This window comes from Chionomys nivalis, chromosome 17, assembly GCF_950005125.1.
Source record: "Chionomys nivalis chromosome 17, mChiNiv1.1, whole genome shotgun sequence".
In the NCBI taxonomy this organism is placed as follows: Eukaryota; Metazoa; Chordata; class Mammalia; order Rodentia; family Cricetidae; genus Chionomys; species Chionomys nivalis.
In genome coordinates, this window is record NC_080102.1 from 33,388,647 (window position 1) to 33,400,155 (window position 11,509).

Consider the following 11,509-nt stretch of genomic DNA (forward strand, 5'->3'; position numbering starts at 1 on the left):
TAAACAGGATATAAAATGTAGAGATAAACCGGGCAGTGATGGCGCACATCTTTAATCCCAGCACTTGGCAGGCAGAGGCAGGCGAATGTTTGAGAGTTTGAGGCCAGTGTGGTCTACAGAGAAAGTTCCAAGACAGTCAGGGTTACTCAGAGAAACCCTGTCTCAAAAAACAACCAGAGAGAGAGACAGAGAGAGAGCTGTTTGACTGGAGCCTTGTCCAGCTCATCCGGAAAGCCCCATTTCTCCGGCTGGCTCACGGATTCTCCAAACAAATGAAAGGCGCCAATGGCTTGTGGCAGACACATCATCACCCCTTGCCTATAACCTATAAAATGTTCCAGTTTTAGTTTGGGGATTCAACTTCTTTGGCCTTGATCTCTGGGAGCAGAGAACCTGCTCAGGAGTTGCTTTGCTCAATATAACTGTTGTTTTTCAATTAGCCTAGACCTGGCTTACTGCGTCAGCAGAGAAACTTATTGTGTGTGTGTGTGTGTGTGTGTGTGTGTGTGTGTGTGTGTGTGAGAGAGAGAGAGAGAGAGAGAGAGAGAGAGAGAGAGAGAGAGACATAGAACCTATTAAAACCCACACAGTTTTTTGTTAATACATATGACTATTAAGATTGTACTCTCCATGGGGCTGGAGAGATGGCTCAGCAGTTAAGAACACTCATTGCTTGTTTGGGATATTTACAAATTACAAATTATTTACAAATTTACAAATTACACTTTGTGAAGATGTATTTGCTGTGATTGGCGTAATAAAAAGCTGAACGGCTAATAGCTAAGCAGGAAGTATAGGATTTCCAGGAAGAGAAAGGAAGAGGAGGAGGAATGGAGGCGCACAGGATACTAGGAGACATGGAGAGGAAACAGGAGGTGCAAGATGGAAGAGAGGTAACCCATGTGAAAGAATGTAAATTACTATAAACGGGTTAGTTTGTTAAAAGAGCTAGTTAGGAACAAGCCTAATCTATATGCTGAGTTTTCATAATTAATAAGAAGTCTCTGTGCCATTATTTGGGAACTATCTGGCGAGACAGAAAGATAATTGTTACAGTTGCTCTTCCAAAGAATCCTTGGTACGGTTTCGGCACCCACATGGCAGCTATATCTAACTCCAGATCTGGCGCCCCCTTCCGGACTCCATGAGCACCAAGTACGCACATGGTGCACAGAAATACACACAGGCAAAACACTACATGCACAATAAAAATAAATAAAATTCTGTGCCTCAATCAGCTTGCATTCTAGGCTGACACTTAACTTTGCAAGATCGTAAAATAAACTGCCTTAATTTCACTACTCTGAGTCTCCAGTGGCTTATTACAAAGTTAAGATCATGTTTCTCAGGCACAGCGGCTCAAAGCTGTCTTTCGACCACGCGTGTGCGCACACACACATAATAATAATAATAAATAATAATAATAATAATAGTGTTTAAAAACCCAAAACCAAAAGCCCCAAACAGAACCGACACCACCAGAAACAACAAAAACCCTTCAGTAAAATTTCTCTACATGGCCTGCCTTTCCAGCTCTTCCAGGGATATCTGGCGACATCTACTGCTGGGCATCGTAGCTAACCCCATACCCACGTGGGCAAACAAGGCCTCTCACCGCTGCGTCTGCGCACTGGGTCCTCTGGCTGGACGCCCTGGTCTGGGCCGGAAGTCTGGCACGGAGAAGGCTCGGGTCCCCACTTTCATCCTAGAGCGGCTACGGATGTCCTCCGGGCAGGGCGTCGGGTTGCTTCCGGCCGGGGTGTGCAGAGGCGGTGTGGGCTTTGTGGTCGCCCGGGGCTGCGCGGCCGGGTGCGGCTCGGCAAGCTTCCGCGCCGTCCTCTCGCCGCCGGTCTCCGGGTGAGTGGGGCGTCGTAGTTGGCGCGGGCGGGCGGGTGGGCTCGTGGCCAGCGGGGTTCAGCAATTCGTTTTGGTGTTCCGGGCCTGGCTGCACTTCATTTTTGCAGGTGTCCACAGCTTCTTGCTTCGTTCGGGCCAAACCCTGCGGTTTTTCCTCCCCGACCTGGGTGTGATAGATGCTTGGGCTGGTCGCCCTACGACATCGAGGTCCTTAGGGGTTGCACACTCATCCTTGGCGCCCAGAGCTCAGGCCTATGTTTGGCCGCTTGCAGGCTGCTCAGATGCATCTGAGTGCAGGTGCACGCATCTGCTGTTCTGCTTGGACCTTGCCCTCCTGCCTTTCGTCAGACCTCTCGGCCTCTCCCGGAGGAGATGCAGTGCAGGCACCCCAGTGCTTCAGGGGTTGCAGATAATGTGCGTGTTGGGCAGAATCAGCTTCTTACGATCTGAAGGATTATTCCCAGGTGGGGGTCATGTATCAGCCAAGCTGTCACAGTCAGTGATGACATAACAGAGTCAACGTCTGTGATATCTCTGTGATGATGCTCGGAACATTTAACCCTCCTTGCAGCCTGCCCCACCGTGGTCCAGGAGTCCCCAGGGCCTGAGTAGTATGCTAAAGGTTTCCTGTGGGTTTTAGCAGGAGTATGGCTCTAAATTCCAGCAGTTTCCTGCAGGAGCTGGTATTCACAGTCACCCGGTGCACTCAAGACATCCTTCCCCTGAGACCCATCCCAATGAAAGAGAGAAATAATTGTCTTTTGCTCACGGAGAAATCAGTGCGCCACCCTCCACCCCCCACTCCGCGCGGGGTTTTGTTGTTGTTTTAGGTTTTTCGAGACAGAGTTTCTCTGTGTAGCCCTAGCTGTCTTGGAACTTGCTCTGTAAACCAGACTGGTTCCACCGGCCTCTGCCTCCCGAGTGCTGGGATTAAAGGTGCGAGCCACCATGCCCAATTTACACACCGACTTTTAAGGCGGTGTCTCACTTCCTTTTTAACAGAGAGCTGACCTTTCGTGGATGCAGCATTGTATCTGTTTCAATACTTCATGGGAGGTACAGGGAAACTTCACAAGCCGGTATATTTGGCTCTGGACACTGCTGGTTCTTTGAGGGTGGAATCCTGGTCCTGGTCCTGGTGGAACCCAATATGGACAGGTTCAACAGAACCACCATATACGGGCTGCCCACGCAGCTTCAGCATTGCCAGGGCCTAAATTTCATTTTTCCCCCCTCTGGAAGAGTAACGAATGCTCTTAACCTCCAGGCTATCTCTCAAGCCCCCAATTTGCTGATTTTGAGATGAACATTTCTTCAAGCAGATATGTTTTATTCAAGAGATTTCCCTTAAAACAAGAACTTATAAAAGGCATAAAGAGGCAACGTGGTTTTAAGGTATTCTAGTAAACAGATGCAGGCTTGTTTCCAGGTAGCATCGTCATTATAAGTATGATATCCGGGGGCTGAGGGGTAGCTCATTGGTAGGACACTTGCCCAGCATGCGTAATACCCTGAGTTCTACATAATGCATAATATCCTTAGTGCTACAGACATTAGTAAAAGTCTAAAACCAGAAACCACATGTCCATTTTACCCTTTTCTTTTTCTTTTTTCTTTTTCTTTTTTTTTTTTTGATTTTCGAGACAGGGTTTCTCCGTAGATTTTGGTTCCTGTCCTGGAACTAGCTCTTTTACCCTTTTTTTCAAACATTAAGTTTCAACATGCAAATTTCTTCATAGTGCTAACCTAGTCCATCTCTAAGCAAAACACCCCATAAGAGCAACATGTGTTTACAAAGAATCAAGTCTCTCAAAGCAGGAAGTGGACTCTGAGTGACAGACCTGAATCTGAGCCTTCGCTCTGCTCCTGACTGGGCTAGTGATCTTGGCTGATCTGCGTTCTCTTCTAGTCTCTTTTCTTCCTGTCACTCGGTGACAACGTGAGATGACACAGGTCCTTTCTGAGCACCATGGCTGGCTGGGCTGCCTCGAACTTCCTTATGTAGGCTGCCAGCTAAACTCCGCTGCAGCAGGCTGGAAGCAGTGCCTTGCTGTAGCTTCGGGAGTTCTGAAGCTTAAAGCTTGCATGCCTCCCTCCCCCAGACAGCTCACTCTTAGAAGGAGCGGTGGGAAAGGTCTGGCTCAAATGCCTAGTAAGTGACCCAAGTGTTTCTGCTAATTCTTCTACCTGCTTGGAGAAGAATGCTGGTGTGTGTGTGTGTGTGGGGGGGGAGATAGGAGATCCTTGAAGGTTTTTACACAGTAAGTCACCATTCCATTTATGCTTTTAAAGAGTCATCCTGCTGGCTCTTTCAGAAAACAGTGGAGACAGGTTAGACAATTGTCCCCCTTGTGTGTTAAGAAATAATAGTAGAGAATAGCATTGGAGTTTTGAGATGAGCAGAACGCAATATAATGGTCTGGCCTACAGGTCTGCTGGTGGATTGAATGTGGGGCATTAATAAAAGTAAAGGGAACCAAGGATATGCACAGTTTTGGCTGAACAAATGCAAGCTGATGGAGAAGGGGCAGATTTAGCAGAAGCCGGAAGGTTGACACCTGAGGTTTGAGAACCCGAGAAGGCATCAGGTTGAGAACTAGTCATGTGGAAGCTGGAAAAGAGCCCAGCTGCAGGAAGAAAACTGTTTCCAGCCAGAGATACCATCTCTCTGCTAAGGTAGGTCAGTAGAGTCGGAGGAGGTCTTGCCTGTATTGTGGCAAGGCTCCATCGTCATCACCAAACACTGGGAGAAGGTGGTTAGTGAATGAGAAAGCTAGCAGAGGCTGCCCCAGATGCACTGTAACAAGATGACTTCCTGAAAAGAAGTCATTGGGTGTCAGGTGCGGGCAGAAGCGGAGCTGAGTAAGTGGCCAAAGTTTGTGACACCATCAACTATTGTGATAACCTGACCCCGGCATATTTAAGAAAGAAAGGAGATACAAAAATAAACTCAGTGACCTTTGAATGTCATTATGAAGGAGAGGTGGGGTGGTAGCTGGAGAGGAAACAGAGGCCAGGAAGTTAGGTTGGTATTCTTGTTCTGTAAGACAGGGTATATGTTCCCCCAGAGTAGCAGAAACTAGATGTGTGTGCCGTTTAGTTTTTTTTTTAAATATTTATTTATTGCCGGGCGGTGGTGGCGCACGCCTTTAATCCCAGCACTTGGGAGGCAGAGGCAGGCGGATCTCTGTGAGTTCGAGACCAGCCTGGTCTACAGAGCTAGTTCCAGGACAGGCTCCAAAACCACAGAGAAACCCTGTCTCGAAAAACCAAAAAAAAAAAAAAATATATATATATATATATATATATATATACTTATTTATTTATTATGTATACAATATTCTGTCTGTGTGTATGTCTGCAGGCCAGAAGAGGGCACCAGACATCATTACAGTTGGTTGTGAGCCACCATGCAGTTGCCGGGAATTGAACTCAGGACCTTTGGAAGAGCAAGCAATGCTCTTAACCACTGAGCCATCTCTCCAGCCCCCGTTTAGTTTTTTAAATGAGATTTTGATAATCTACCTAGAAGTTGTCATGGCTCTCTTGTTCCCTACTATATCAGTCCAGGAATTCTGTCCCTAATTAAGTGGATGGAAGAGCTAGCATTGCTGTATGCTGATTGGAATGGCAGGCTAGACAGCGAGAGAAACTTCTGTGTAAGAGGGAGGGAATGATGGCTGGATGAGATGGATGGGAGGAGGTCTAGAGCAAAGGGAGGTGAACCGTCTCTCAGGTCGAGTTTAGCTTGACTCCGAGAAGAGGGAGGTAAACACAGGCAGGCAGTGGAAGTGGGCGTTATTGTCTCACTGCCTTTGCTTTCTTACTGAAGCAAGGGCTAAGGGATAGAAAAAGTGCGAGACATTTTAAATATTTATTGTATGTGTATAAATGTTTTACCTGTGTATGTATATATACCATATGTGGTCCTGGTGCCCACAGAGGTCAGAAAACAGCATCAGATCCCCTGGAACTTTACAGACAGTTGTGGGCTGCCATTGTTGTGTGTGCTGGGAACTGAACCTGGGTCCTCTGTAAGAACAGCAAGTACTCTTTTTTTTTTTAAATATTTATTTATTATGTATACAATATTCTGTCTGCATGTATGCCTGTAGGCCAGAAGAAGGCACCAGACCCCATTACAGATGGTTGTGAGCCACCATGTGGTTGCTGGGAATTGAACTCAGGACCTTTGGAAGAGCAGGCAATGCTCTTAACCTCTGAGCCATCTCTCCAGCCCCCCAGCAAGTACTCTTAACTGATGAGCCATCTCTACAACCCCACTGTTGGCCTTTTGAAAAGAAGAAAAGGATGACCGGGCAGTGGTGCACACCTTTAATCCTGGCACTCGGAGGCAGGTGGATCTCTGTGAGTTCGAGGCCAGCCTGGTCTACAAGAGCTAGTTCCAGGACAGGCAGAGCTACATAGTGAGACCCTGGCTTGAAAAAACAAAAAATGAAGAAGGAGGAGAAAAAGAGAGTTGGAGAGTTGGGTGAGTGTAGTCATGTCTGGCAGCTCGTAGGGTATCATGGCTGTAGATATAAGAGCACTTGGTCAGCAAGAGTTCAGACAGATCCAAACCAGGCTGAAGGTGGCCAGAGCTGAGTCTCACGCAGGCGACAGGAAGGAAAGGGCAGCTGACCTCCATGAAGAGGATTCATACGTTTTCTCACTGCGGCTACTTGAGTCTCTTCCTTAAAATGTTGTGCGTTGCCAGTACCTTTAATCTCGGCACTGGGGAGGCAGAAGCAGGTGGATCTCTGCGAGTCAGAGGCAAACTTGGTTCATGTAGGGAGTTCTAGGCCAGTCAGTACCACATAGTGAGACCCTGCCTTTAAAAAAAAATGTGTTAATGTTTGCGTGCCATCTGCTCACAGCTCCTGTCCTTTAAATCGTCTCTACTACTTACTGTACCTCATCAGGCTAGGTAAGTCTGTTCTCCAGGGACAGTGACCAAAAGATAAAAGATAAAAAGTGCGTACATGTTCAGTACAGATGTAGGGTTTTTCTTGCTGTTGTTATTTCTGTTTTTTATTTTTTATCTGAAATGGGCCAACTCTTGGAGACAGATTTTTAGGGCCTTTAAGTATATAAAGTATTGAGAATTGTGCCAGTGAGGCCCAGGACAGGGGCCTCTGGAACCATTCCAGTCATCAGGGGATTCCATTGGGGGGACTGGATTATAAGGCTACCGAAAGGGTAAGAGATTGAAGTATGGAGAGCCCAGCTGGGTTCTTGGCTTCAGTCACTGGAGGCCAGAAATGCCGCATTGCTGCTAGCGCTGAGGCCCTGTGTATTACACATACGCAGCGAGTACAGTGCTGTGGACTATGGCTGCTCACTGGGTGCGGACAAGACAGATGAGGCTGGAGGGTAGGAGGACTGATGGATTTTATTTATTTGCGTGATCTTTAGAATTACATGTCTTGATTATTTTTCTTGTTTGTTTGCTTTTCAAAACAGGGTTTCTCAGTAGCTTTGGAGCCTGTCCTGGAACTCACTATGTAGCCCAGGCTGGCCTCAAACTCACAGAGATCTGCCTGCCTCTGCCTCCCGAGTGCTGGGATAAAGGCGTGCACCACCACTGCCCAGCTACATGTCTTGATTTTTAAGTAGAGCCCTGGCTATATCCCTGTCTCTCTGTCTCCCACCCAGGACACAGGTAGAGGGGTGCTATTTAACCGGCACAGGCCTGTTTGTCCTGGGGTTGGATATATGAGAGGTGAGGTCCCAAGAAGCCGTCCCATGTGTACAATAGGTTGGAGCAAAGTGAGAGTTGGAAACAGTGAAGGGCCCGAAGTGTGGGCAGAGGAAAGGCTTCCCCTCTCACTTGCATGGGAGTTTAATTTTAGAGCTTCTGCCCACTCAGCAGCTTCTTGTTAACAAAAGGGAAAGACATCTTCTTCTCTCATTTCAGATTCTACTGTAGGAGCTGGGGGCAAGAAGGTGCTCCCGAAGCCTGAACTTCTGGGGATGAAAAGTCACAGAATATGATGTCTGACAAACTTACAGTGCTGGAGCCTTCCGCCTCGGAGCCCAGGGAGTTTCATGATGACAGGTTAGCGCCGCTGTTGGGGAATCCAGAAAGACAGAGCCTCGAGAGTCCCCCCTCTCAGGAGGGGGGCTTCAAACAGATGACAGTAACCCACTGGAAAATCCAAACAGGAGAGACAGCCCAGCTATGCAGTAAGTCAGGAAGAAACCCTGTTCTCAACTCAAACCTTCTGATACTTCAGAGAGAGCTCATAGAAGGGGAGGCCCGTTCTTGTGGTGTTGGTGGCAGAAGCTTCCCATTCAATTCAAATGTAGTTCCACATCCGATTTCTCACGCAGGGGAGAAGCCTTATCAGTGTGATCACTGTGGGAAAGGCTTCAGTCAAAACTCCCTCCTCACCGAACACCAGAGAGTCCATGCTGGGGACAGGCTCTCTGTGTGCAACGTGTGTGGGAAAGACCTCATTCACTACGCTGACCTAGTTGAGCACCAGCGTGTACACAGCGGCGAGAAGCCGTTCAAGTGTGCACAGTGTGGGAAAGCGTTTTGTCACAGTTCAGACCTGCTTCGACACCAGAGAGTCCACACCAGAGAGAGGCCTTTTGAGTGCAAAGAGTGTGGAAAAGGCTTCAGTCAGAGCTCCTTACTCATTCGCCATCAGAGAATTCACACGGGAGAGAGACCCTATGAGTGTAACGAGTGTGGGAAATCTTTCATTCGGAGCTCGAGCCTTATTCGGCACTACCAGATCCACACAGAAGTGAAACAGTATGAATGCAGAGACTGTGGGAAAGCCTTCCGGCACCGTTCGGACCTCATTGAGCACCAGAGAATTCACACTGGAGAGAGACCCTTTGAGTGTCACGAGTGTGGCAAGGCCTTTATTCGCAGCTCAAAGCTCATCCAACATCAGAGAATCCATACCGGAGAACGGCCTTACGTGTGCAATGAGTGTGGGAAGCGCTTCAGTCAGACGTCCAACTTCACTCAGCACCAGAGGATCCACACCGGGGAAAAACTCTACGAGTGTAACGAATGCGGCAAAGCCTTCTTTCTGAGCTCGTACCTCATACGACACCAGAAAATCCACACCGGCGAGCGGGTGTACGAGTGCAAAGAGTGTGGGAAGGCTTTCCTGCAGAAGGCCCACCTCACTGAGCATCAGAAGATCCACACCGGAGACAGACCCTTCGAGTGCAAAGACTGTGGGAAAGCCTTCATCCAGAGCTCAAAGCTGTTGCTGCATCAGATTGTCCACACTGGGGAGAAGCCCTACGTGTGCAGTTACTGTGGGAAAGGCTTTATACAGAGGTCCAACTTCCTTCAGCACCAGAAGACGCACACCGAGGAGAAGCTCCGCCAGTACGGTCAGCATGGAACGGATCTCACCCCACCCCCAGACCTTGTCCACCAGGAGGATCTTTCCCTGAGCGAGACCTCCCTTCATTTGGGAGAGGCGTCTACAGATCAGGAATGTCATGCAGGTCACTTATGAGACAGTCGCTCTTGGAGTCTGTAAGTGGTGCTTGGAAATGGGCATACTTAGTATATATATGGCCTCTAGGATGTGGCTTGTCACATTTCCCAAGTCACAGATAGCCTGCTTGTGGTTAGGTCTGTCGTCTGTCACCAGGTCAGGAAAGCTGAGGTGAAAGACCCCCGGAGTTGGGAAACTCTCACTCAAGTCTCGGGATAACACGACCTCCCAGGAACTCACGAGAGACCGTCCTTGCTACAATCACACAAGGTTTATTGACAGGACAGGAACCAGTGCACTGGGGCCGAAACTCATTTCCCACGCAGGGGTAGAGTTCGACCCCGAGTAGCTGGGAGAAGGGGTATTTAAGGGAAGAAACCATAACCCAATAACCCAAAGGAGGTAGGGAGGGCATCATTGGAAAATTCCGAAAATAGCAGTGATAATCACAAGGGGGTAACTCCCTGTTTCTCAAGATTATTCTCAAGATTATAATCTAACTTTAAAATTAGCTAGTTCCTGGACCAGAGTCACTGAACCGGCTAACCTAGATTTTGGTTCTTCTCTCCCTGCTAGATTTTTTTTTGGCTCTACTTTTTCTGCTAGAGGGGTCTGAATTTATCCGGGTCTTTCATGGGGACTGGACAGCTGGCTTTGAGCTGAACACTGAGGGAGAGCCTCTAGAGCATTTTCTAGATTTTCATTAAAGTTACACACTGTCAAGTTAAATCTTTTCAGAGATATGGCTACTTCTCTGAAAGGTTGGAGAAAGGGGTATTCTCATGCAAAACTGCAAGTTGGTTCTTCCCTATTGTCTGGGACTAAACTCTATGCCACATGGCCAAGTCCCTGGCCTTTGCTTTCTCAAGTGTTTGACTCCTGGTAAAGCATTTGACGCGTTCCTCCATCTACATCCTCCAGGCCACCCCACCCACATCCTCCAGGCCGCTCCCACTCCTGTCCTGATGGGTCTCCCCGTCTCCCAAGTCGCTCCTGATTATTCTGCGAGGCCTCTCTCAGGCACCATGCCCCAGAATGCTTCCTTAGTACTGAGCTGGGTTTGTGGCTTGTGCTTCTGTTGCTCTGTGCTTCCCTCTGCTACTGTACTTGCTTTTAAATACCACAATTTTGAATTCTTTTTCATTGTGCTCTGTTCCCTGAGGACAGTGATCATGTATCATTGATTCCCATGTCCCTAGTGTCAAGCACATGACAATAAACGAAGCAAAAACCCAAGTCTGTGTAATTGGCTTATCCTTTATCTGTCTGCTTTCTCGAGACAGGTTCTCACCATGTGGCCCAGACTGGCCTCAGACTCCTCGCCCCACCCCCCCCAGTCTCCTCAGTGTTGGGGTGACAGGTGTGTGCTACAACACCTGCTACCATTCTGTATTGCTGTTTTTAAGTTTGGGGATGTTCTTTCTGTCATCAGCGTGGTCTGTTTTACTAGGAAGTACTGTCTCCCCAAGTCCTGTTGATACTTGCTCTTTAGAGTTGCTGACGGTCTCCTGTCTGCGGTTCCTTATCCACCAGGTGTGGCATGGCCCTCATTCAGAGCTGCCCATTGTACTTTGAGGACAATGCCCTCATGTTTACCTCAGTCTTTTTCTATTTTAGCAGCTCCAGGCTCGACTGTCTCTTTCTTTTTTTTTTTTTTTTTTTTTTTTTTTTTTTTTTTTTTTTTTTGGTTTTTCGAGACAGGGTTTCTCTGTGGCTTTGGAGCCTGTCCTGGAACTAGCTCTTGTAGACCAGGCTGGTCTCGAACTCACAGAGATTCACCTGCCTCTGCCTCCCAAGTGCTGGGATTAAAGGCGTGCGCCACCACCGCCCGGCTCGACTGTCTCTTTCTAACGTCACTTGTTTGGAAATGTTTGAAATTAAGATCTTTGAGGAATAGTTTTAGATTCTTGAAAGATGAGAGTAAGAAGGTGCCATGCATTCCATGGGGAGTGTGCTGGCAAGCCAGACATATCACAGAACAGTGTGCAAAGTGGGCACCAGTCCTTGTGAGAGCTCTGGACCAGGGGCTAAGAGTGGCACTGTAGATCTAGGAAGGCTCTGGAACAGACTTGATTTTATTTTATTTTATTTTTGATTTTTCGAGACAGGATTTCTCTGTAGCTTTGGAGCCTGTCCTGGAACTAGCTCTTGTAGACCAGGCTGGCCTCGAACTCACAGAG

The 11,509-nt window shown here is 48.0% G+C and overlaps 1 protein-coding gene across 2 annotated transcripts; it reads left to right on the plus strand.

Moving 5' to 3' along the window:
* The first annotated feature begins 1,697 nt into the window (after window positions 1-1,697).
* Znf623 (zinc finger protein 623) lies at window positions 1,698-10,547 on the plus strand. Of its 2 annotated transcripts, none has more exons than XM_057792828.1 (2): window positions 1,698-1,857; window positions 7,775-10,547. In XM_057792828.1, exon 2 carries the CDS (start codon window positions 7,848-7,850, stop codon window positions 9,345-9,347), a length of 1,500 nt encoding a protein of 499 aa, XP_057648811.1. In that variant the 5' UTR covers window positions 1,698-1,857; window positions 7,775-7,847; the 3' UTR covers window positions 9,348-10,547. The 2 variants fall into 2 exon arrangements, with proteins under 2 accessions (XP_057648811.1, XP_057648812.1); XM_057792829.1 differs by lacking the exon at window positions 1,698-1,857 and adding an exon at window positions 4,293-4,533.
* Window positions 10,548-11,509: the final 962 nt, after the last annotated feature.

Excerpts from the sequence above, each read along its gene's own strand:
- Znf623 (XM_057792828.1), top strand. The coding sequence starts at position 7,848 with ATGATGTCTGACAAACTTACAGTGCTGGAGCCTTCCGCCTCGGAGCCC.